The sequence below is a fragment of the Myotis davidii genome, unplaced genomic scaffold (assembly GCF_000327345.1).
Source record: "Myotis davidii unplaced genomic scaffold, ASM32734v1 scaffold156, whole genome shotgun sequence".
Taxonomy (NCBI): domain Eukaryota; kingdom Metazoa; phylum Chordata; class Mammalia; order Chiroptera; family Vespertilionidae; genus Myotis; species Myotis davidii.
This window is the reverse complement of record NW_006288633.1, coordinates 1,901,682-1,929,186: the sequence shown is the minus strand read 5'-3', so window position 1 is coordinate 1,929,186 and position 27,505 is coordinate 1,901,682. Positions and strand designations below refer to the sequence as shown.

At 38.1% G+C, this 27,505-nt stretch overlaps 1 protein-coding gene across 3 annotated transcripts in view; it reads left to right on the top strand.

Annotated features, from left to right (window-relative positions):
* Positions 1-27,505, top strand: part of HS2ST1 (heparan sulfate 2-O-sulfotransferase 1) — a 162,996-nt gene that overhangs the window by 117,927 nt on the left and 17,564 nt on the right. For all 3 annotated transcript variants that reach the window (XM_015562054.1, XM_006760797.2, XM_015562055.1), the window contains exons 2-3: positions 11,629-11,867; positions 22,599-22,684. In XM_015562054.1, the coding sequence (XP_015417540.1) occupies positions 11,629-11,867; positions 22,599-22,684 (325 nt within the window). The remainder of the gene's footprint in view (positions 1-11,628; positions 11,868-22,598; positions 22,685-27,505) is intronic.

Sequence of the window (27,505 nt, the reverse complement as noted above, 5' to 3'; positions counted from 1 at the left end):
ATGGCTCTGGACAGGGCTTGGGCGGGTCGGGTCCCAGGGGATCTACAGGGTAGGTGGAGGGAGCAGTTATGGCTGCTCTCAGTTCCATCCCTAGGGGCTTTGCCTCTCCGAGTCCCAGCAACCGCTGCAAACCTCGGAGAGAAAGCTGCCTTCGGGTTCCGACCGAAGCCAGACAGTCCCGCTTCTCCCGTTTGAGTCTGGGTCCCCAGAGACTCGCCCGGATCTGGAGCTCAGAGTCTGAAACTCTCTCCTGATTGAAAAAACAACCGCGCCCTCCGCCGCCAGTCCGCTCCACTTACTCCGCACCTCAGAATTTGACTTCAGCACTGCGCCTCCTCTGAGTGTCCGTATGCACTTCTCTTTCCTCCTAGTTGTAGGACTTCCACTCAGCCAGCGTTCCTGTGGGTCTGGGTGATGTCCGTTCTGTCTTTTAGTTTCACTTTTGAAGTCAAGAACTGTTAAATTTTTAAGGTGAGCATTATAAGGACTAGTCTACAGGATTATTTTATAGGTGTCTTTAAGTTAAACTTGAGATTGAACCAGTTTTAGAAACCAAATAAACCTGTTTAAAGTACCTTTTACATAATTGATTTAATAACCAATAAAAATTATATTCTAGATTTATTGAAAGCAGAACAGTTACTGGATTTATTATTATTTTTCCTATCTTCAAGAACCAACTAGTGGAGATTTGGTATTTACTACATTATAATGCAGGCAGAAGTGAAAGTAAATAAAGACTTTGTTACAGTCCTGTCTTTCTTACATTCTGCATAGTCAGTCTTTGCCCTGCTATGAGTATAGTCATTTGGGACCAAGATGACATCTTTCTTGTTGAAAAAAAAACCGATGTGCATATTTTTATGTGCTTAATAATGATTCTTAAATAAGACTTCACTAAATGCATCAAGTCTTTGTTTCTATTTTTAGCTTTGGTATTTATCAACAAATGGGTATATGTAGCCACAAAATGCATGTATACTAGTAGATATATCTGTTTTATATTTTAGCTGGGTGACTGTATTTGTGCCTTAATGTATTCTGTGGGAATAAATTTTCTTCAGGTTCCAAAAATATATTTAAAAAGTTGGAGATAACTGAAAGTGTGCCTTGTATTCTGAATCTCAGAGCAATTAAGATAAAATACTTGAAATTTTATGTAGAGCCATAAAATTTGGTCTTAAAACCATAAAAGTTGGTCTTAGAACAAGTCTTTGGTAAATAATCAACAGTCCAAAACACCAGGAAAAGGGTTCTGTAATATTGAATCATAATAGCATTATTCAGTCACGCAATTTTGAAATTTGACATTACTTTTGTTAATAGGGAACTAGAAAATAGGAAAATAGAGTCCATTAAGTAAATAACAGTTACAGTTGGTACCCACATGTTTGGACATTACATCTCTCCTTGTTCTTAGCTTTCTAGTTGACACCATTACTATTTCTGTCGTCTTTATTATATTTATTGTATTGATTCCGCGGTATGCAAACATAGGAAAGCAGCAGCTAGACAGTAGGCATGAAATGTCAGGATGTATTTCTGTCTTAACACATAGGGATATTTTTGAAGCTCCTTTTAAAACTCCACATAGGTAATTGTTTTCACTGTTTTCCTTTGAAGTGGAAAGTGCTTTGATAATTGTCACAGGTTGCTTTTGAGTTAGCAGCAATTTTCTGGTTGTTTTAGTCTTTCTGAGAGGCTGCTATTATTGATTTGAATATACAGAGATAATGAGAATAAAGGGGAGAAATAACAGGACAGGTCTTAAAAAAAGTAGCAGTTATTTATGGTGTCCTCATCAGGAATTCAACTTTTAGCTCTTCTCATTCCATATTATCTTTAATTCCTACTTTTCAATTCAAGAAGAGAAATGAATGACTTTCTTTGTACCTCAGTATAATCATCAATCTGTATTTGTGGCTTCTGTAATTTTGAAAGCCTGTGCCAGATGCAACTATTTGAAATAATGTTTTCAATAATGTGAGAGGAATAGCATGTTTATAAAGTTAAGGAGAAAAGGCAAAATATAACAGTATCTTTTTATGTCATGATTACTGTTTAATAAAAGCACGGGGCAAAAACAGTAAGGCAATGTCCCGAGATATATACCGTGGTTATATTTGGATGGTAAGCTGTTATTTTTCCTATTCCTTCTTGCTTTGTGAGTCCATCTTTTTCTGGAGTGCATTAGCTTTTACAGTAGGAAAAAAATGAATTCAAAAGACTCTAGGAACTCTTTTATTCAGTGGTATTAATCCCCTATTTTTTTGCTTGATGAATGTGGGAATTGAACCTTAAATATTTTGAATAGAATATATATGTGCTTCATTAATGCACATGTCAAAAATAAAAAAGAATTTTTTTTCTTTGAGTATGGGTCTACTTATAGGAGTTCTACATTACTTTTGTTTTATAAAGCACATTAATAATACTTAGTCTGTATTTTCCTAATTGGGTTTCCTTAAAACATAACAAAAATAATTTAAGACCTTTACAAAGCAATTTAGATCTTCAGATAATTTTTTCTTCAAGTTTTTACAATTATCTTGTCAATATCTGATTCAAGACCAATTTTTACAGGTCTTCCCTGAGTATCCAATTTGAATTTCAACAGACATCTTACTTTTTGCACTCATGTATCATTGACATAGAATTACAATATTAGATATAACTGGTGTAAACTATTTGGGAACAAACAGTTAACCAAAAGGTGAACTTCATGAAACTAACAACTTTGTTGTTTATTACTATACTAGAGGTCTGGTGCACAAAATTCGTGCGGGGGGCGGGGGAGGGCGGTGTGTGTCCCTCAGCCCAGCCTGCACCCTCTCCAATCTGGGACCCCTCGGGGGATGTCTGACTGCCAGTTTAGGCCCGATCCCTGTGGGGACTGCTGGCTCCCAACTGCTTGCCTGCCTGCCTGCCTGATTGCCCCTAACTGCTTCTGCCTGTCAGCCTGATCACCCCTAACTACTCCCCTGCCAGCCTGATAGACACCTAACTGCCCCTCTGCTGGTCCGATCGCCCTCAGCTGCCCTCCCCTGCTGGCTTGGTCACCCCTAACAGCTCTTCCCTGCCAGCCCAGTCACCCCTAACTACCCACCCCTGCCGGACTGGTGGCCCCTAACTGCCCTCCCCTGCAGGCCTGGTTGCCCACAACTGCCCTCCCCTGTTGACCTGGTTGCCCCTAACTGCCCTCCCTGCAGGCCTGATCACCCCTAACTGCCCTCCCCTGCAGGCCTGGTCGCCCACAATTGCCCTCCCCTGCTGGCCATCTTGTGGCTGTGGGTGCCACCATCTTTGAGGATGGGGCAGGAATTAGTATATTCCCTCCTTATTGGCTGTGGGCACTGCCATCTTTGCAACAGTGTGAGGGCCAGTTAGCATATTCCCTCTTTATTAGATAGGCTATATTTAAACAGTATGTATGCTTTTTTGTGGGGAGGTTGGGTCTGGCTTTGTTAACCCAGCATGCAAGTGGACATTTTTTCCTTACTTCCATCTTAGGATGAAAAGATCCAGTCTTTCAATAAAGAATGATGTTAGCTGTAGATTTATCAAAGATGTTCTCTTATCAGTTTGGAGAAGCTCTATTACTAGTTTGCTGAGATTTTTATCATGAATGGATGTGGATTATGTCAAATGCTCTCTCTGCGTGTATTAAGATGATTGTATGTTTTTCTTAGCTTGTTAACATAGTAAATTGCATTGACTTTTGAATGTTAAACCAACTGCATAACAAAAGGACTACCAAATCCCAAGACTTCCAAGTCTTCCAAAAGAAACTGCTAAGTCATCCATCTCCCAAGACTTTCAAATTTATGAGTCTGTTTAAAAACTGTATCAATAGGAGCCATTACAAAGCATATTAGAGCAACACTGGAACCTGCCTAATACATTTCTGTTAACTCTGGTGTATGACCCTGTAGGTATCATTTGCCATTTCACCCATAAGTAACATATTATGGAAGAATTCTCTGTAGCATGCCTAACCGCTGTGGCTCGGAGATTGAGCATCAACCTATGAACCAGAGGGTCACGGTTTGATTCCTGGTCAGGGCACATGCCTGGGTTGCAGGCTCAATCCCCAGTAGGCAGCGGGCAGGAGGCAGCCCATCAATGATTCTTTCTTATCATTGATGTTTCTATCTCTCTCCCTTCCTCTCTGAAATCAATAAATATATATTTTTTAAAAATTAAAAATGAAAAGAATTCTGTGTGGCATAATTTCTCAGCTTCAGAGGCCATGTTATTTCTAATGGAGTCCCAATTTGTTTCTCAATGTTGGCTTTTCTCTTTTCTTGCTCTCTCTGTTTACTTTCTTTTTCTTTTCTCTTCTCTTTCTTTCTTTCTTTCATTTTCTTTCTTTCTTAAGATAAACTGGAACTAATTAGCTTAAGTAAAACAAAATGGTTTTTAAGGATAATTAAAATTTAGGAACAAGATTATTTGATGGGATTTCTTAAAATTTTAAATCCCTATTTATAATTATAAAATTGATATTTGCCCATTAAGATTAAATGATCTGTACTCCCCAGTGAAACTGGAGAAAATGGGAAGGCAGGAGTCTGTATTTTAACAGATTCTGCAAGTCATTCTGATGCATGCTCAAGTTGAAAACCACTGCTCTAGAATATGATGTATTTCAAGCTCTAGTGAAATAATGGCAAGTTTTCAGCATCGCTAATTCTAATTTTCAAACAGCTGCTGCATTAGGTTTTAGTTAATGATCTCCAAACCCAGCTGGAGTTGAGTCCTAGTTACTCCTATTCTTTTTACTTGCTAGTCAGTGGAGTACCAGGTGCAGTTGTTGAAGTGTGAAAATCAGCTTTGTAGACAGTATTGGCATTTCATTCTTGACTTTGAAAATGCTTCCCTCTTCTTGGTATGGTATTTATTTCAACAATCAAAGCACATCTATTTCAATGGCAGTTTGAACTTCCTAAAAGTTTAGGAAATTTATGAATCTTCTTACCAGTTTAATATCAAAATTAATATTTTAGCAGGATTACAAAGCTTACATATAATTAGTCCCTCATTGTATTTTTCCATCAGTGTTTCCATTTTAAAAAAATTTGTCTCTTCTCTGAATAATTTTCTTTTCACTTCACATTTGCTACATCATCATATCTTTATTTTTACTTTAAGAATTCCTAGCAGAGATTTATTTTATTAAATGCATTGTATAGCGATAAGGCCTAAATATATGTTTTGTGACTTACAAAACTCATCAAGCCCTCAAAAAAGTATTCCAAAGGCATATCAGTAAAATGTGAAGCAAGGATATGTGTCTCATAACTGCTGTTTATGTTGAAATGCACTAAATATGGATAGTTAAAAGTGGACAATATGATCAAAAACAAAATATTTGTTAGTAGATAAGCACATGATTTAGCACTAATGTTGCAGGATTGTTTTCAGTTGTGCATATGTGTTATAAGTAGATAGTGTGCTAAAAGAGGTCAAAGTCTATTGGTCTCCAAAGTCTGCTTTGATGTTTATTTTTAACTAGAGGCCCAGTGCATGGCTTCGTGCACTGGTGGGGTTCCCCGGCCTGGCCTGTGGGGATTGGGCCGAAACCAGCTCTCCGACATCCTCAAGGGGTCCCAGATTGCGAGAGGGCGGTTCTCGGGTGACACACCCGGAATCGGGCTCCCTCCTCTCTAGTTCCCAGTGCGTCACCCAAGAACCGCAGCTGCCAAGTCACTGCAACTCTGCAGCTCCTGCATTGAGTGTCTGCCCCCTGGTGGTCAGTGCACATCATAACTACTGGCCAGTTGATGGGTTGGCCAGTTGGCCTGTTGCTTAGGCTTTCATATATATAGCTTCTATACTTTGCCTTCATGATTTCATTCACTCCTTTGACATCAGTTGCTGACTCCTAATTTTCTATCTTTAGTTGAGAACTTTATCCTGAGATTTGTCTTCAACACCATACATATTATTACCTGGATGTTCTATGGGCACCTGAAATTCACTGTGTCCAAAAATTAATAATACCAGTTTTCCTTGCACTAACCCTGTGAATGTGTACGGAACCTATTTTTCCCTTGGTCTTGACCCCATGTGTTCACCCAGGACCTCATTCTCAATTAAAATGCCATTCTGATATTTCTGGAATTCTTCCAGAGATTTTTCACATGTGTTTAAAAAAGGAAAAGCAAAATTTCCTCTACCTGCAAGCATCTATTCTAGTTGGTCACATTTTTGTTCCCTGGGCACACTCACCCATATACATTTCTCGGGTAGACACTGCCCATTTTCTCTGTGATTTCTCTTTGCTTACAATCCTTACTTGTCAGTAACCTCATAATTGTTCATGATAAAATGCTTTCATGAACAATTATGAACAATTATAAACTTTAAGCAGTTAATTTTAAGGCCATGCTGTCCTAGGAGTCATTTTTCTAGGAGTACTTATCTGGGGCCACCCCCTCACCCCACACTGCATGCCCATGGTTGGGCTTTAAGAGGAAGCCCTGAAATGCACAAGTCAACCTTTTTGAAGAGGGGGGGGGGGGTCATGGTTTTCATTACATTCTCAAAGGAGTTCATGACCCCAAAAATCATTATGAGCCACTAATGACTATTTTTGCTGTGTTCCATTATGCATATATACATGTTTTAAATCTCGTACAAATAACCTTAGCTTATTACCTACATAAGTCGTAAAATTAATATGCCAATGTCTATGTTTTCTTCCTGTAATTATAGATTTTGAAATTTGATCATTATTCCTTAATGTTCTTTGCTTTTCTTCACCTTTTATCTAACTCTTGTATACTTTTTACTTTAACATGCAGAAATTTTAGTATTTGAAGGCAAGGCAATATATTGCTCTTTCCTTTTGTTGTTTCTTTTATCCCTCCAATCCTAAACTGTTATCCACAGTACAGAAATACACTTTTTGAACATTTGTGAACTGTTTATTTTTTGCTGAGACCATTGCAAAATTGATCTTTGGTGGAGCAAGGAGGTTATATTCATGGGTCCTTTAATTTATACAAAACACATAGCTTATTCCTCTCTGTAAATTATTTAATGCATTGAACATTTAATTAAATGTTCAGAGAAAAAAGGTGTTACCCAAAACAATAATCTTAAATGTTATAAAAAATTAGTCTTTTAAAGATACACTAGTTAAAAAATATCTCTTCAGTTTTTCTGTAGTCTGATACATATATACATACACATATATGCAGATATACACACACATTTATATACATACACATATAACTTTGTGACTTTAATGCTGTATAGAATTTAGGTTGGTCTGTTTAATGCAGTATTTTATGCTTAGCTTGATCATTATATTCTTTTACTACATGAGGCCTTTAATGCACTATTATTGCTAGTATGAATGGTCTTTTAAAAGACTTGAATTTGTTGATCATCTGCCATATGGAAAAATTGGTTAAGTTAAGGTATATGCCACTTTCAGCAAGGAGCCCAGAAGACGTAGAATTGCCATGGAGTTCAGGCACATTTGTGCTAGTGTGCCCTGGCCTGCCTGTAATTTTATGACTTTCAGACTGCACCTCATGTTGTTTGTACACTATACACTTTTTGGTGGTTCTAAAATAGGTTGTATGGCAGTCTTTATAATTCATAAGTCAAACATGATAAAACACTACGACTGCAAAATGCATCTTAACTGTTTTAAATATACTGCCTACTTTCTCAAAGTGCACTACAAACATGCTGCAATAAAGCTTCCCCATTGATTTAAGAGAGTCTCAGAAGAAGCTGTACTAAGTAGATGCAGAACATCTTTGGGGGAAAAAAATGGAATTATCAAATACTTAGTAATTAAAGAATATGTCTATATTACAAGCAATCTCAGTAGTTTTAAGTAATGTCACAAAAGAAAATAGTTTAGCTTTAACAGTAGTTACTGTAATTGTTTAGCCAGCTGAGATTTGATTTTATAAACATATCACTAGCAAAAATTCTCTTAATTTTCCAAACTATTTTAATCTTTTATGTCGTTTTAGGCATTACACTGTGGTAGTAATTATTTTGTTTGTTTAAGCAGTAAAAATACTTGAAAAATAGAAAATTCATATATATGTAATTTATTTATTTATTTTTAATATATTTTATTGATTTTCCACAGAGAGGAAAGGAGAGAGACAGTCAGAAACACCGATGAGAGAGAAACATCGATCAGCTGCCTCCTGCACATCTCCCACGGGAGATGTGCCTGCAACCCAGGTACATGCCCCTGACCGGAATCGAACCCGGGACCCTTCAGTCCGCAGGCCGACGCTCTATCCACTGAGCCAAACCGGTCTCGGCCATATATATGTAATTTAAATGAGGAAAGCAGTAATTCCATATTTGTACCTTTTCATATTTTAGAAATTTTAAAAAATTGTATGAAATATACAGTTCATTAATTTAATACACATAATGAACCAAGAACAGTGATTAATTTTGAAAACATGTTAGTTTCATGGTTCAGGTGGAGTTTTAGCACCTTACAGAATAAAAACTCCACAGACTAAGTAATAACTTCTTTTAAAAAATATTTTTAATTAGTTAATTTTCAAAATAATTTTGGGGTCTAAAAATTTTAAGTGGAAGAATAATTACAGAAATTTTTAATATTGTAGTTTTTTCTGTAATCTTTATGTTTTCTATAGGTCAAATGGATACCCATTTGTGAAATAACATAAAATCTCCTTTTCTAAATACTTAATTTCAGAAAAACTAGGGAAAGTAAACTAGCATTGTTGATAGCAGGCAAATCTTAATTTTAAAGGCAGCTTCAGGCATATCTGAGCTGCTGGAGAAAGCCCTCACATCTCTGTCATCACTTGAGTGACAGCAGCATGTTTCATTTCTCTCAGTAGAAAAAGGAGGGTGTGTAGACATAACAATACCTTAGTAGTTTGGGCTATGATGACAGTTTGAAGATGTTTGGAAGATAAAATTGTTTAAAAAATTATTTAATATAATAATGTACATAGGCTTTCATAAACACTTGCTCAGTTTAATTTGAGACAATGTCCAAATCCTTTGTAGATACATCATATGCTACTTTGATTTATAGGTTCATTTGGAAAGCCCTGTCAATCTGAAAAATATTATGTTTTCTAAAATGTGGTATGTGTTTCTTAGAAGCCTGTCCTGTTTCTTCTTCTTTGCATTGCTGCTTCTTTCTGTGGATTATCTTTTTCTACTTGCTCCTTAAGAGTTGCTATTTCCTTAGATTCTATCTTAGCATCTCTTCCCATACTACATATTTTAGATTATTAGGCAATTTCATTCATTCCCATGGTTTTCCCAGATTTCTTCTACTTGAACCATTATTCTCAACTCTCAGCCTATCTGCCCACTTACCTACATAACATCTCCTGATGTCTCAGGCAGTCCAAAGGTATGTTCAACATTAAGCTCATCTTTCTCCTCACATTTCCATCCAACTGTCCAAAGGGTGGGGGGGATGATACATATATATGCATATACATCTAGACTATAGGTGCTTCTCTTCTTGTTTTGCAACACCCACTGCTAATAAGCAGTAGGTTTGGAACTTTAGTTCAGGTCTTCTGAATGTGAATCCTCCGCTCAGAATGTGCTCTCTGTAACATGGTGACCTTATTTTCTGAACCAAAATTTAAGATTCGTGGTCCAACAATATTGGAAGCCTGAATTTGTTACTATAATTATAGCACATTGCTTTTTCATGTCACTTTATTAATTCATAGGCATTGTGGTGGACAGATGCTAATAACAATACATATATAATGTAAAGTTGCAATTATGATAAGTACAAGACATTGTATGAGGTACACTGTGCATACATACATGCCAGTGTATAATTTGACCTAGTTAGGGAGAGCAGGTAATGTTTTCCTTGCAAGTGATGTTTAAATTCAATGTGAAGGTTGAGGAATTCACCAGGCAGGATTGGGATAGAGAGAGGATGGAAAAGTGTTTAATTTAAGGAAGGTGCAATAGCTTACACAAAGATCCGGTGATAGTAGGTGCATACTATGTGTAAGCAGCTATTTCTGTGCAAAGTAATTTGCAGTCTTGTTAGAGATTTACTTCCTTCATTTCTTCCTTCCCTCTTTCTTGCTCTCTTCCTCTAAAAAATATTTGAAACTGAACTTTCTATTAAATTGGGAGTAGTAGAAAGCAAAATGTCATTGCTTTTAAACTACATGGTAGACAGGGATTTGAATTAGAGGAACCATGGGGTTTCAGGAATAAACATAGCCAGGATTTATCTGTAATGCAACACCAAAAAGAAAAAGGTTTTGTGATGGTGTTATTTCCACTCTTCTTACCCAAAAATCAAATCAGCACTTATAATCTGTGGAGAGCAGCTACAGCATTTGGACAGGTTTAAGCCTTGGACTAATGAGAGGGCACCAATCCTTTCATGGGAAAGCCATGTGCAAGTCCCAGCACAATTATAGCCAAAGGCTATAGTTGTAAGCTTGACCTTATGGTCCGAACCTGTGGTGCCAGGAGACTGAGTGATGTGGACTTGATAGAGTTCAGGTGCATGTAATTGAGTAAGATTTGAAACCCGCGAGAGCATTGTAAATATCTTGACCATGCTCTTACTTTGCCTTGTGGAAATCTGGCATTGTCTCTCTAATCAGAAGGCAGCATCCCATCTAGCCCTAGCTTTATTCTCTTGTCTATCTTTTCTAATCCTTCACCGCCGCCCCCGCTACCCCCACCCTTCCACTCAGGTTCACCCATGTCCGTGCTGGCATGGCACAATAATCACTGCCCTAATACCTTTTGATAAATTAGGGAATAACTAAATCCCAAATACTAAATTTCAAAATCTTTGCTTACATTTTAAGTGATGTATTTTTTAAGTACATTTTTTACTATAAAATGTAGTATTCCATATAATCTTTGTGTGTTTGAGAATTAGGGCAAGCTATGGAAATTCTATTAGACTATAAAGTAACTTTTGAACTACATTGAAGAACTCTCTGGTCTGTGGTATTCTTTTGTTCTGTTTTATATGTATACTAGAGACCCGGTGCATGAATTTGTGCACCAGTGGAGTCCCTCAGCCCGGCCTGCGGAATTGGGCCAAAACTGGCTTTCCAACATCCCCCGAGGGGTCCCAGATTGCGAGAGGGCACAGGCCAGGCTGAGGTACCCCACTGGTGCACAGTCGGGGCTGGGGAGGGATGTGGGAGGGACCATGGGAGGGCCTGTCTTGTTCAGTCCTGATCAGCCGGACCACAGCAGCAAGCTAACCAAGCTAACCTACCGGTCGGAGCGTCAACCCCCTGGTGGTCAGTGCACATCATAGCAACTGGTCGACTGGCTGACTGCCTGCCCCCTGGTGATCAGTGCATGTCATAGCGAGCAGTTGAGCATCCTTAGCATATCATTAGCATATTATGCTTTGGTTGAATGGCTGACTGATGACCAGACACTTAGCATATTAGGCTTTTATTATATAGGATGTATCATCCTTCAAAGGTAGTTCTGATATTCGGCCCTCAAAACATTTCCTCATCTGCTCTTACCCATTTCTTGGAAAAGAACATTATATTCCAGGTGTAGGAAATTATTTTCAGTGTTTCATAACTTCCTTATTGTTTCTTTTAAAACTGAGTTTTTCTCTGTTTTTCTTTGCAGAAAGGGCTATTGCAAGACATGAAGTCCGAGAAATTGAGCAACGTCATACAATGGATGGCCCTCGGCAAGATGCAGCTTTAGATGAGGAAGATGACATGGTGATCATTTATAACAGAGTCCCCAAAACCGCAAGCACCTCTTTTACCAATATTGCCTATGACCTGTGTGCAAAGAATAAATACCATGTTCTTCATATCAACACTACCAAAAATAATCCAGTGATGTCACTACAAGATCAGGTAAGCACAACTTAAGGAATACATATTGTATCTCAAGGGACAAAGCATTTTAAGGGATATGTGTGCTGATCCCAATGAACTGTAATCTGTTGGGGGAAGGGATCAACCACATTCTTTTGTAATTTTACTTTCTTCACATTTCCTTGCATATGATATGTATTCATATATATGTGAAATAAATGAGTTAATAGCTTGAATTTTCTAAGATAAAATTGCTGATCTTCAATATGGTATTCTTTTTAAAATATACAATATTGTTAGCAAGATATTGTGCAATAAAAAACATTGTATTTTCTCAACTTACAATACAGAAATCTTTATTTGATGAAAACCTGTATTCTCTATTGCTCAATTTTGTGAATTTCATATTATCTTTACTAGTAATTTATGTAACTATTAGAGGCTTGGTGCACAAAATTTGTGCATTCAGTGGGGGGTGGGTCTCTCAGTCTGGATTGCGAGAGGGCGCAGGTCAGGCCAAGGGGTCCCACCAGTGCACGATCGGGGTCAGGGAGGGATGCAGGAGGTTGGCCAGCCAGGGAGGGACTGCAGGAGGGTTCCAGGGCATGTCTGGCCTGTCTCGCTCCATCCAGATCGACTGGACCCCACCAGCAAGCTAACCTACCAGTTGGAGTATCTGCCCCCTCCTGGTGGTCAGTGCACATCACAGTGAGCGAGCGGTTGAGTGGCCTTAGCATATCATTAGCTTATTACACTTTGGTTGAACAGGGGCCACCAGGGGGCAGCTCCAGTGTTGCATGTCTGGCCCCTGGTGGTCAGTGCACATCATAGCAACTGGTCGGCTGGTCATTTGGTTGCTTAGGCTTTTATATATATAGATAAAAGTTCTTTCTACAAGTATTGAAGAAAATGGGTATTGGGTTCCATGTGACTGGACACTTAGCATATTAGGCTTTTATTATATAGGATTAGTTATAAACTTTTGCAAAACAGGGATTGTGGCTTATATTTTAACACATTATATGCGGGAAACGTATTTATACGTTCTACCAGTGTAGTAGAGCGCGGGACACGTATTAATAAAAATAGACTAGTGGTAGAATGCGGGTAACGTATAAATACGTAACCTAAAGTTATCATAATTTTACTGAACGTTGCCATTTGCGCAAAAAATTAGCAAAAATGGCCCGCGCCACCTGTTAGCGCGTGATAAAAACTACCCACAAACAATGTGTTAACATAATCTTGCCTTTTAAGTTGTCAGGAAACTTTAGATAAACAGATGGATAGATAATTTTTTGGAATAGTTTTAAGAAAAGTGGAGGAAATTGTCTTATGAGATTTATTCGGCTCTTTATCAGTAATAGCACATAAACTAGAGGCCCGGTGTAGGTGCACAAATTCGTTCATGGGTGGAGTCCCTCTGCCTGGCCAGTGATCAGGGCCGATCAGGGGGGCCAGCGGGCCATGGGGAGGGGCCGGCTGGGGGAGGGGTTGTGGGAGATTGGCTGTGGGAGCACACTGACCACCAGGGGGCAGTTCCAGTGTTGCATGTCTGCCCCCTGGCGGTCAGTGCACATCATAGCAACCAGTTGGCTGGTCATTCGATTGCTTAGGCTTTTATATATGTAGATAAAAGTTCTTTCTACAAGTATTGAAGAAAATCGGTATTGTGTCCCATGTGAAGAAAAGATAATAATTGAAATACTATCTAGGATTAAACACCATATTGGGGTAGCCTTATTAGAAAGGTATTTTTGATACTTATATAGTTAGAATGTTTCCATTTGAAAATATCTGAACTTGTTTTATTAGTTGCAGAATTGACTTTGTTATCCCATTATTTAGCATTTCTATAATCCTTACTCTGACGCAAGAGAATAACATTGATACCCAAGGTTAATGTTCACTTTTTTGCTTGAGAGCTGTTTCTAAAAGTCAATAGTATATGGAATATCATCTGTCCATGTAATTCTTGGCTCTCTGCAGCATCCTCAATTACTCTTTTTCATAGAACCAAAAATCTACATCTGTCAGCCAAACCAAATAACTACTCTATAAATTGGAAGGAACATGAGCTTTTTTAGTTAAGTGGGTCATAAAAACTATTTATTATGTAATATTGTATATCTAAAGGCAAGTATACTAAATAATCAGTTTTTATACAGCATGTGGTATATTTTAAATCTATTTGCATGATTGCTTTTCAGAATATATCTTGGTTTAAAAGGAACATTTCTTAATGCTCATATAATTTTAGATTTCTTTAGTAGTATTTTTTAGGAAGATAAAGTTAGCTTGCTTGTTCAATTTTTAGAATTGTTTTGTGTCCAGCATTACAGAGTTCTCTGGCAGCTATGAGATGTCTGACGATGCATCTACCATTTTTTCAGGAAACATAAATCTACAGAAGCTTACCACATATGACATTTATTGGCATCATGTAGTGATACATTTTCCCAGTTGCATTTGGATGAGATAAAACTTCTGTTTTTCTTTCAATAGCTTGTTAATGATAAAGAAGGAAAAAAAAAAAGAGAGAGAGAAAACCCAGCAGAAGAGAAGCATAAACACTATCTTAAAAACAATTGGATTACATAATGACCAACACTTAAAATATGTTTATGTCGGGAGAGTAGAGGAATAGTCTTAATCATTAGCCACATACTTCAACATGGCAGCTGGTAGCTGAGAACCTGCTCTTAATTAGGAATGGCATATACACCAAATGTTATCTAATGCACCATATCTAAATTACTTACTGGTCTCTTGCTCTGTATAGAAACAGTTGTTCAAACAAGTTACAGTTACTACTTCTCTCTCCTGGGCATGACATATTAGATAGCATTTCTATTTCACATTCAATCTAGTAAACTTTATTTAAATATAAACTTCTAAATTATACTATTAGATGCTTTGATAATATTTTTAAGTGTTCTCTGAACCCTATTTTGCATCACATAATTTGATTTCCATGCCATATTTTTGTTCTTGTGTACTGTCCTCAACTGCTTTATTATTCAAATAGGAATTAAATTCTCTTTTTTCTTTTCCGAGAAATCGTTTCTAATCAATATTTGACTAAAGTCAGACTTAAAAGATTGGATTTTATTAAATATGCCATTGTTTCAATCTTTCATTTAAAGCCCAGTTTACTCATAAGCATAGGTGACCACTCCATCCCCTTCTAACCTCAGCAGTTCAGTAACAGTTGTTAACTCTGCTTTTAAGTTTTCATTCATTGATTATGTAACATATGCAGAGATTATGCTAAGGCTTGGAATAAAAAGCAAGGGCATATCTTTCAGGGAGCTTATTTATGATTTATTCAAGAGTGTAAAGCATAGACACAGTAACTTGAACAATGTTCAAAGAAAACATCAATATATGGTATTCTCACAAAAAGGTTTAACCAAAAATATTTCTCATCCAAATATTTAACCTGGATCTTATCTTGAGGTAACAGGTCCGTGTTGTAGAATATTCTCTAGAACAGTGGTTCCCAACCTTCTGGCCCTTTAAATACAGTTCCTCATGTTGTGACCCAACCATAAAATTATTTTTGTTGCTACTTCATAACTGTAATGTTGCTCCTGTTATGAATCATAATGTAAATATATCTGATATGCAGGATGGTCTTAGGCAACCCCTGTGAAAGGGTTGTTTGACCGCCAAAGGGATCACGACCCACAGGTTGAGAACCGCTGCTCTAGAACAACTGTTCTGAACTCTTCTGAAAATGTCAGTGTCGTGACAACCAAAGAAAAGTAAGGGTTGTTGGGGGTGGGATGGAATAGTCTTCTCTACACAAGAGGAGACTAAGGAGACATGAAAACCAAAAGTAATGTGTGATCTGTGATTGGATCCTTGATCAAAGGTGCCTGCCACTTGCTTTCAAACGATTCAGGAAAAATTGTATGTGTGTGTATCTATATCTATATATCTATATCTATACCTATATCTATACCTATTCCTATATCTAGGTTCTTTTCAACTTTTCTGTAGATAAGGAATTTTTTAAAATTAAGAAGTTGGGGTAAAATAAGATAAAGTAAAAACGAGGAGACTAACAGATAAACATGAAAACAAGGCATGAGAATACTAAGTAATAAGAATAAGGCAGACTCAGTCGTGAGAGGTATGCTTTTGAGACGGGCTTTACTCAGTTAATAGACAGGAACTGGCAGGAGACAAGTTCTCAATCAGTTATTCTACTTGGAAAATTAAGTTTACTCTGCTATCATGAAAATACCTCTACATTAAAGAGCATACTGTCTTTAAAGTAACAATATCAAATTGTAAGTGGTACCAGTCTTTTATGATATTACTTAATTCTTTCTGTTCTCATATATTTAGGTCTGTGACTGCATTTTACTCCTTTCTGTAAGACATTGAAAATATGTAGAATTTGCATTCTGTGTAGGGCAACATAGTAATTTTTTGTTCTTTAATTCACCGTTTAGCCAACTTCTGTTCATTTGCATTGGGTCTTATGGCTTGATATTAGTTGTACACACTGCTTTTTCAGCACAGCACTTTAGATGAGTGCTTCTCAATCTATAATGTATATCTAATCACCGATTAAAATGCAGATTCTGATTCAGAAGGACTAAGATGCAGCCTGATATTCTGAGTTTCTAAAAAGCTTCTGTTGTGTTGAAACCTCCTTAGAAGGTAATCTGAAACCAGCCTCCATTATGTGGAGGGCTGGGAGAGACAGAAGGCCTTAACTGGGTTTAGTCATGTACAGTCCAGATAATCTCATCACCACATTCTGTCACAAGGCTGTGTCCTTGGGCAGTTTCTAACACAGGGAAGGCAAGCAGAGCACACATTCCAAGCACAGGGGAGAGAGTGGGAGCTTCCAGTTGCCCCTGTCCAGTTTGTGGGCCAAACCAGCAGTCATGTCTTCTTGATGACCTTCCCCAGCGGCTCCCACTGATGTCAAACCGATGCTTCTGGGCCTTGAACCACAGTTGGAATAGCAAAAATCTAGAACATGATTCTCAGTGGGGTTATGGGAACATGCGTATTATAATCTTCTCAGGATGGTGAGGTACTTATATTTAAATTCATATTCTACCTACCCAAGAAAATCCAAATTCCTTACGTAGACCAATGAGCCCTTTTTGGTCAAGTCCTTCTCTGCTCTCACCGCTTATTTACCAGCCACACTGGCTTTTTGGATCATTGAATATGCCAAGCCATTTCCATTTAAAGCAGTGGTTCTCAACCTTCCTCATGCCGCGACCCTTTAATACAGTTCCTCATGTTGTGGTGACCCCCAATTTCATGGTTACAAATTGAACATAATTAAAGCATAGTGATTAATCACAAAAACAATATGTAATTATACATGTGTTTTCCGATGGTCTTAGGCGACCCCTTGAAAGAGTCGTTCGACCCCCAAAGGGGTCGCAACCCACAGGTTGAGAACCGCTGATCTAAAGGCCTCTGCACTTACCATTTCTTTATAGAATGACTTCTGACTCCATGATTTGTCTTATGTTATCCATTTAAGGTTTCAGCTTAAATGGCATTCTCTTAGTAAGATCCTACTTAGTCACCATACGTATAATATGTCTATTTTATATATATAAAATGCCTCTTCCAAGTTATTGTGTACCATCAGTCTTTCTGTATCTTTCCTATTATTTGCTGATTTATTTGTTTATTGTCTGTCTTTTCCTTTGTTTAATATAAGGAACTTGTCTGTCTTGTTCAGCAATATATCTCCATGCTTAAGAACAGTGCCTGAGGCATAGTAGACATTGCATAACTTTTTTGTTAAATGAATGAACCAGCTATGATTCTTTTTTTTTTAAATATATTTTATTGATTTTTTACAGAGAGGAAGGGAGAGAAATAGAGAATTAGAAACATCGATGAGAGAGAGACATCGATCAGCTGCCTCCTGCACATCTCCTACTGGGGATGTGCCCACAACCCAGGTACATGCCCTTGACCAGAATCGAACCTGGGACCTTTCAGTCCGCAGGCCAATGCTCTATCCACTGAGCCAAACCGGTTTCGGCAACCAGCTATGATTCTGAAAGTAATTCTTAGCTGAGCATGATACCATGATGATAATTACTGCAGAGTGAGCCCCTTTGATTGGGGGTAATAATATAATCTAACCTTAATTCAGGTGATTGAGAACACCCCGGCCCACCTTCCCACAAAAAAGGGTTCATTAACACAGTTTTGAACTATAGTGAAGATACTGTATGCAGTTGTTGCTGACCTTACTTATATTTTTATCTAATAATTACTGTTTTTCTCTTTGTATATAAAACTTCTCTAGTTTAGTCTCATAAAACTACCCACGCTGTACAATGAATCTTTATTTTAAGTATATAAGTGAGTAGGACTTCAGTATATAGTAATCACCCAAGTTAATTGTATTCATTAAATAGGTAGTTATTAAAAAGTTGAAATGTGGCCAGGATGTTCAGAATGGCATTTTTACTTTTAGATAGTGAAAACAAGTTCTTTTGTGATCACAGATAATCATAATGTTGAGATTAATATTATTAAGAATAGGTCTAGATACACTGTTAGCAAGATGGTGCTTTCTCAGCTTTTTCCTGCAGCACTGGTTCAGGTCTGATTCAACTAGCAAATAAATCACAGCACTGCGCCCCACGTTGCTTGTGTTTTCCCTGAAGGTCTTCTCTGATTACTTGCTAGCCTGACTCTGCTTCAGTTATAAAATCTGACAAAAATCACAGTTTGGTGGCTATCATCAACGAATCAACAAATGACAAGTGCTGGCGGGGATGTGGAGAAAAAGAAACCCTCGTGCACTGCTGGTGGGAATGCAGACTGGTGCAGCCACTGTGGAGAACAGTATGGAGTTTCCTCAAAAAATTAAAAATGGAACTCCACTTTGACCCAGTAATCCCACTTCTAGGACTATAGCCCAAGAAACCAGGAACACCAATCAGAAAGGATATATGCACCCCTATGCTCATAGCAGCACAATTCACCATAGCTAAGATTTGGAAACAGCCTAAGTGACCATTAACAGATGAGAGGATTAAAAAACTGTGGTACATCTACACAGTGGAATACTACGCCGCTATAAAGGAACTTTTACCATTTGCAACAGCAGGGATGGAACTGGAGAGCATTATGCTAAGCGAAATAAGCCAGTCGGAGAAAGTTAAGTACCACATGATCTCACCCATACCTGGAATATAATGATCAACATAAACTGTTGAACAAAAATAGATCCAGAGACAAATAGCAGGGGTAAGGGGGGTTAGAGATCAACCAAAGGACTTGTATGCATGCATATTAGCATAACCAATGGACACAGACTCTGGCGGAACAAAAATAGATCCAGAGACAAATAGCAGGGGTAAGGGGGGTTAGAGATCAACCAAAGGACTTGTATGCATGCATATTAGCATAACCAATGGACACCGACTCTGGCGGGGTGGGGGCTTGCCCTTGGGGGTGGGGGTGGCCGGGTGGGGGGTCAGTTGGGAAAAAAGGAGACATATGTAATGCTTTAAACAAACAAAAAAATCACAGTTCAGGATCTGCTCCAGGCTAGGCATGAAAACATCTCTTTTCATCTACTGTATCTAACTACTACTGCTGAAACATCCTTCTTGATAGCCTACTTCAATCAGAGTATGGAAATTCTCTTTGAATAAAGTCACTGTGGTGACTATTTTTCTCCCCCAAGCCAGTTTAGTGTCTTCAGTCTCCTTAACTTCATTTGATACTTTTAGTTTTGCTCCTTTTTGTCTATCACTTTACCTTCATTAATGCCAAGTACAATAAGAATCCATTTAAAACCAAGTAGAAGCTTGCTCACCTATTCTCCATTTCCCTTTACTCCTCTGTGCTCCAGAGCTTTATCTCAAGGTCTTAGGCAGTTGGCTGCACTGTAGAGAAAAACAAAACAAAAACAAAACAGAAGAAATACTGAAAGACAAGGTTAGTGGTATAGGAGAGGTGAGGAGGCAGAAAGTGATGGAGCAGGAACTGAAACTAGACTGATTAAAGGTGAAGAGAGGAGAGACAGGGAAAATTCAGGAGAAATACGATAAATATTTAACACTAGAGGCCCGGTGCACAAACTTCTTGCACGGGGGAGTGGGGGTCCCTCAGCCCAGCCTGCACCCTCTCGCAGTACGGGAGCTCTCAGGGGATGACCTGCTGATGGTAGTTGGACATCCTAGCGCTGCCGCGGAGACGGGAGAGGCTCCCACCACTGCCGCTGCGCTTGCCGGCTGTGAGACCAGCTTCTGGGTGAACTGTGGGAGCACACTGACCACCAAGGGGCAACTCCTGTGTTGAGCATCTGCCCCCTGGTGGTCAGTGCGCATCATAGCGACCGGTTGTTCCACTGTCAGGCCGAAACTGGTTCTCCAACATCTCTGAAGGGGTCTCAGATTGCAAGAGGGCGCAGGCCAGTCCAAGGGACCCCACCGGTGCACAATTGTGTCTGGGGAGGAATGCGAGAGGTTGGCCAGCTGGGGAGGGACTGTGGGAGGGCTCCAGGGCATGTCCGGCCTGTCTCGCTCAGTCCCAATCGGACAGACCCCAGCAGCAAGCTAACCTACCGGTAGGAGCATCTGCCCCCTGGTGGTCAGTACATGTCATAGCGAGCGGTTGAGTGGCCTTAACATATCATTAGCATATTACGCTTTGATTGGTTGAATGGCTGACCGGATGACCAGACACTTAGCATATTAGGCTTTTATTATATAGGATGGCTAAAAGGAGAAGTGGCTAAATAAATACTTTGAAAAGAAAAACTGAACATACTGTTCTTCAAAGAGGGTTATTTAGTTGGTTATGACCTTGGAGGTCACTTTCGAAGAAGAGGTTAGAATGGTATAGACTTGCAGTAGTATGTAAGTGCTCAAACTATTCTCCAGATCAGTCTGAAGAGCTGCTTTAACCTTATTGACATCATTTGTTTGCTTAGCACTTTTTTCTTTCCTATAGAGGGAAGGTAAATCTCCGCTCAGCATCTTTTGAGTTATTGCAAATTGTAAGTCAGCCACAGTTTTATTAATGAGACTTTAACATATTGCCTTAGTTGAATGTTGATGAGATGGAAAAAATACATATGCATCAAGTATTGTAGTCTTCAGTATTCTATTAGTTTGGGATTAAAGAAAGATTCTGAGTCTTCTGGAGATTTTAGCAATGGGTGTTGTTAAAAGTCTCAACAATAACTCACCTGAATTTACCTCAGAATGAAGTTGGGAAATAAAACGCAAAGTCCTACATAGATAGTTAAACCATGTCTCTTAGTTTTGACTGGCAATCTTCAGCAACCCCTGAGTTTACCCAAGACAATAAAATGGGTAAGAATAAATCAGTGGTCACTGATGAAAAATGGTTGTCCAGTATGAGAGTAGTGAACAGGGTGGTTTGGAAATTGAGATTGTAGTGAATGTACTAAGGAAAATAAGCAAGAGAGAGAAATCAACAGAACTTTGAGTTTTTGGAGGTCAAAGCGTTTTAATGATTGGATTTGAGGGGTTATCTTAGTAGATAAAACCTGACATTCTCCAGTCTAAGTTTTTAAATCAGAATCACAATATGAAGGATGACTACTCACTTTTCCTTTCAAATCCTTCTGGTTGTTTTGTTGTTGTTTTCACGCCTTATATAAATTGGACAGTTAAATTAAGGAAATTAGCTGGCAGTGTAGAGTCACCCGTGACCTCTTGCTGCATGGAACAACACTCAATCCACTGACCCATTCCGGCTGGGCAAATTTTTAAAATATATTTGCAAAGACTTTTTCATATTAACTAATCTTTTGTATACTTCTAATTCTATTAAATTAAAGGAGTAATTAGCTTTTTAAAAATTTTACCTATATCACCTCTCTAATTTTATCTTTTTTATCAACAAACTTATGATATCTGTTCTTAACTCTTGAAAGCCTTCTGATAATTACCATGTTTTCTTTAATCATTTTGATTTAGCAATTTTTTAATTTTTTGAGTTGTTAATAAAAATGATTTTTTAGGAATAACAGGTCTCTAAGAAGAAAACAGATTTGCCTAGAATCTTCCTATACTACAGTGCTGCCTGCTTCATCATGTTGTAAGAAATAAGGCAAAATTCAGGGGTCCTGGTAGAACACAAAACATACACGGGAGCCAGGAAGCAAGACAAATGTCTTTACTCCTGCAGGAGGGTGTTCACGCACACGGTCTGGAAGCACACGCACACTGAGCAGGTGGTTTGCTCCCTTTTTAATCCAGACGCCCATGACCTGCCTCTCACTCTTGATTGGAGCGCAGGCCCAAGGTCTTTCATGATTGGATAGTTCAAAGGGAGGGGTTGGCCTTTGCCGTTTCAGGATGGCAGCCCCCAAGTCATACGGCCAACGTCGCTGCCAAGTCGCATGAGACAAAAATGGTGGCTGTGTAAACTGTTCTTTGACAGAAAACATGACTTGTTTATTCTCACAGTGTGTGTTTGTGCCACCCTCCCTCACCCCATGTGAATGTCTGCACTGTACAGCATTGTGAATGTTTGCATTGTGCGATTCATTTTTAGGGTCTTCTTTCCCTCTTTTCTGACTGTGGTGATAGCTCTGTTGATGATGAATTAGTAGTTGCAGATCACACTATACTTTTCTTAGTTAGAAAGCTGTGTTTTAAGCTCTGTAATTGTCCAACTACAGTTGTGATTGGTTTTAAATGCCTCCATGGAAAGTAGTTTACTGCCATTGAATTTCATTTTCTTTAAATTACACGTAAGTAATGAGTGTGTCCTCCTGTTTAGGTACGCTTTGTGAAGAACATCACTTCCTGGAAAGAGATGAAACCCGGGTTTTATCATGGACACATTTCTTATTTGGACTTTGCAAAGTAAGTTATACCTAAAATGACACGTCACAGAATACTGTGTACTTTAGCAACCTAAAAAGGAATAAATTCATTAAATTGTTAGGATTTTAACTAAAAAATAAAAGTCCTGGCTTGCCTTTGCCACTTTTAGTTATGTAATTTAAATATACCTTCTAGTATTTTACTGCCCTCTAGTGTCCATAAATTGATAATTGTGAATATTAATTTCAGAAATTTGAGGTAAATTTAGGTAATACTTTTTAAAGTTATTTATCATCATTGCATCTATATTTCTTGTACAACCAAATAAAACTATTTTAGGAAACCTCAAGTTTTAACCTAGAGGCAATCAGAATATGGCTTACCATTGGCTGAGAACGAGAAAGCAGAGAAGTCAATCTTAGTTAATGGTGCCCAGTGCTTCTGCTGCTCAGCCAGGACCAGGGAGTGTGCACATTCCCTGGGGCTGCCCTGTTTTATTTATTTATTTATTTATTTATTTATTTATTTTATTTAAATATATTTTATTGATTCTATAAACTGAAATAGCCTCTGGAATGTCAAATCCATCCTTCTTTTTTTTTTTTTTTAATATATTTTATTGATTTTTCACAGAGAGGATGAGAGAGGGATAGAGAGTTAGAAACATCGATGAAAGAAAAACATCGATCAGCTGCCTCCTGCACACCTGCCACTGGGGATGAGCCTGCAACCAAGGTACATGCCCTTGACCGGAATCGAACCTGGGACTCTTCAGTCCGCTGGCCAACGCTCTATCCACTGAGCCAAACCAGTCAGGGCGGGGGTGCCTTATTTTAGCTTTAAAATTTTGAAATGTTCAAAGGAGACTTTTTAAAATATAGTGATTTTCCTTTATTTTTCTTTATAGTTAATTTCCTGAAATTGGAGATAAATAACATTCATTTTCCATAATTTTTTAGAAGAATGGGATCAGGTATTTCTATTATAATTCTCTCAAGAAAATTTTATAAAACTGCAGGCCTACTTACAGCATCCAAGCTCTGTGTGGCTCCCAGTGGAATCTGTGCTACGTTAAGTACTAATCAGAAAACTGGTTGAAAGGATTATTCTAAACACAGGCAGCTCGTGAGTCCATTTGAATGCTTTTTAGTATATACCATTATAGTAACACCCCGAATCCAAATCTTTTCCCTTATGAGACCCTGCACCAACGTGAAACACATTAAAAATATATTTAAAAAATTATTTAAGCTTAGACCTGTTCACTCAGTCTTTTCATTAGCAGTTATGATTTCAAAGTAATACATTTGTCAACTTGAAAGAGTATTCTATATAAAATTTGAAAATTAAATTGATATCCAACTGTCAATTTAATTTCTTAAATTTTAAAAGAAAAAGTTGAATGAAATATTACTGATTCCGATTAATAATAAATCTTAACTTTTTTGAAAAGCATGTAAATAAATAGGAATCTTCCAACTATTCCGTACACAAAACAATATATTCTTTTTTTGAAAACAATATATTCTTATTTCTAGTTGTTCTCACTGTATTCAAGATCTTCAATAAAATGATAGCTTTAAAGTTTAGATATACATTTTTATTTTTAATTGAATTTATTGGGGTGACACTGATTAACCAAATTATAAAGGTGCACAATTCTACAACACATCATCTGTACACTGTATTGTGAGTTCACCAACCCAAGTCAGGTCTCCGTCTATCACCATTTATCCCCCCATATCTTTCTTTACCTCCTCCTTCCTTCTTCCCTCATAGACGTGCATTTTTCTATAAATAATTCATATTGCAATATTGAAAACATTTTATAGGCAGCTTTAAAATAAACTAATTATGTTTTCTTTGCAGAGGCATTGAACCAATTTCATAAACTTTATTCATATGCATATTTCCCCTCAGGGCTGCATTATCCTTGAATTGAATGTTTGTTACCCTTTCACCTAAATGATTTATTTTTTCCACACAGAGTTTGGTTTCTAATAGTTGAGATTTTCATTATTAAAATAATGTACTGCGTACTTTTGCTTTTGGCAAAAGTCTTGTACTTAGAACAAAGCTCTGGTATATGTTGGAGTTCTTGCGGTTGAAAAAGTATAAAGCTTCTTGAAAAAATTAATCTCATTTATAAATACAAACATGAACATTTAGGGTTTGAATATTTTCATAATGGGTTTCATATTATTGGAAGTGAAAAGTATTGTGAGAATTTTTAATAGACTTTTATAAGATTTTAAACAAATACCTAAAAATAACTAGAGAAAATGTATTTTGATATATGTAGTCAGGAACTATTGTAGATATAACTAGTATCTTTTAAAGTAATTTTTAGTTTGATACTCATACTCACCATGAATGAGTAAAGAAGAAGAAAGAAATGTCATCATACCAATTTTTAAAATACTTTATTCTTCAAAATAAATTTTTGGCTGGCATAGTACTTTGTGGATGCCATTAAAATAATTGCCTTCAGGAATAAATGGTCCAATTTGGTGAAAGAAATAGTTAATCACATAACTTTTTAATGCCTTAGCAGAGATGCTAAAAACAGTGTAAACCCAGGAAACTGAGGAAATAAGATAGAGAAATAAAAAATGAAAAGTGCTTTCTCATTTAGACTGATTACTAGGAAGCACACATTTTATTTACAGGCCTGTTTCTGCTTAAGCCAGGATTTATTTATATTTGTCTTGCTTTATTCAGAACTTTAGAATAATAACAAAAATATCTTCTTGTTACATATTTGTATTCCTTTTCTAACTACGTCTTTCTCTCCTAATGCTAGTCTTTTTTTTAAAAAAATTGTTTTTAATTTATTGATTTTTAGAGAGAGAGGAACATCAATTTGTTGTTCCACTTATTTTTGCTTTCATTGGTTGTTCCTTGTATGTGCCTTGACTGAGGATCAAACCCACAACCTTGGGTACTGGAGATGATGATCTAACCAACTGAGCTACTCAGGCAGGGATTATTCTTTTTTTAAAAAATCTTCATGCCAAGACACGTTTTATTTATTTTAGAGAGAGAAGAAGGGAGAGGGAGAAAGAGAGAGAAACATTAATGTGAGAGAAAACATTGATCAGTTGCCTCCTGTATGCACCCGGACTGGGGATCGAGCCCGCAACCTTGGTACATGTCCTGACTGAGAAATGAACCCGAGACCCTTGGGCGCATGAGACAATGCCTATGCCAACTGAGCCACTCCAGCCAGGGTCTAATCCTAGTCCTGATTTTTTTAAAGTACATTTTCTAGTTCTTTTTTTTAAAAAATATATTTTTATTGATTTCAGAGAGAGAGCATGGGAGGGAGAGAGGGACAGAGGGAGAAACATCATCAATGATGAGAGAGAATCACTGATTGGCTGCCTCCTGCACCACCCATACTAGGGATCTAGCCCGCAACCCGGGCATGTGCCTTGATCAAGAATCAAACCGTGACCTTCTGGTTCGTGGGTTGATGCTCAACTACCAAGCCACGCCAGCCAGGCTCCTTTTAACCACTCTTGATGTACTCACTCATCTGTTCACAGAAACCTTCAATTTAGATAATAGCTTATAACTTAAACTTCTTACTAAAATCTTTTCCCAAAGGCACTATAATGCATATGACTATACTAAGCAATTTCACATTTTTACCTTACTTCTGTCTATTACAAATAGTGTCTTACACACAGCTGGCATTTTATAGATGGTTTATACTAAATTCTTCAGAAATTAGTAGTATATATTTTGAAATGTTGGCCACAATAAGGTTAGTTAACACATCCTTCACCTCACATAGTTACCGTTTTGTTGTTATTGTTGTTAGAACACTTAACATTGACTCTCATAGCAACTTTCAAATATTGTAACAGTGGGGAATTGTAACCCATCCCACCATTCTTTTGACATTGTTTCTGTAAGTGTTGACTGATTAATATGTAGCTTATAGATAAACAACATGTTTGTGTAGGAATTCTAGGAACTAACTTTAAAAGATACAGACTCTGGCCTTCAGTCATCTCAGTTCTGGGAGATTTGCTGACCTTCAACTGTAAAATCAGTTGACAAAAAACAGGATGACACACACCAGACCATTGCTTGACTGGTTTCGAGATCCTTATCAGAATGGACTGTGTTGGTCTGCATGTAGAGAACTTTTCAACCACCTCCCCTTGATCTCTTTGTTCTGCTTACCCTCTCCCTCCTTATAATAAAAACCTCTGCTTGTACTGAGATGTTGAGATGGGCTTTAGGACAAGAGTCCCCTATTTTCTCAAGTTGCCTACACTTGAATAAACCACTTTCCTTCCAAAGTTTGACTTTTGTTTTGGCAGGTAGCTGAACCTAGGTCTCAGTTACAGTATATTGTACAATATTATCTATATATAAAAGCCTAAGCAACTGAATGACTGAACGACTGGTTGACCAGTTGACCAGTTGCCATGATGCACACTGACCACCAGGGAACAGACACTCAGTGCAGGAGCTGCCCCCTGTTGGTCAGTGTGCTCCCATAGCGGGAGTGCCGCTTAGCTGACCAACCCATTCTGGAGGCCCACCAGCCCAGTGGCAGCCACTCACTCCTTCAGTAGTCCTGCAGGTCCAATCTCCAGAGAATGGGCCAGTCACTGATGGACCGGTGCCACCAGCATGATCCCGACAGCCTCAGGCACCATGACCGCTTCCCCTCCCTAGACGCTCCTCAAGGAAGAAACGATATAAAAGCAGCTGCTAGGTGGTTCCAGACAACCGGTGCGAATGTCAGTGGGATGGATCTGAGTCCCAGGCTGGCAAGGGCATCCCACTGCCTGCCTGGAGGGCCAATCGTGTCCTGTCCCCCCGCAACCCCCCCCCCCCCCA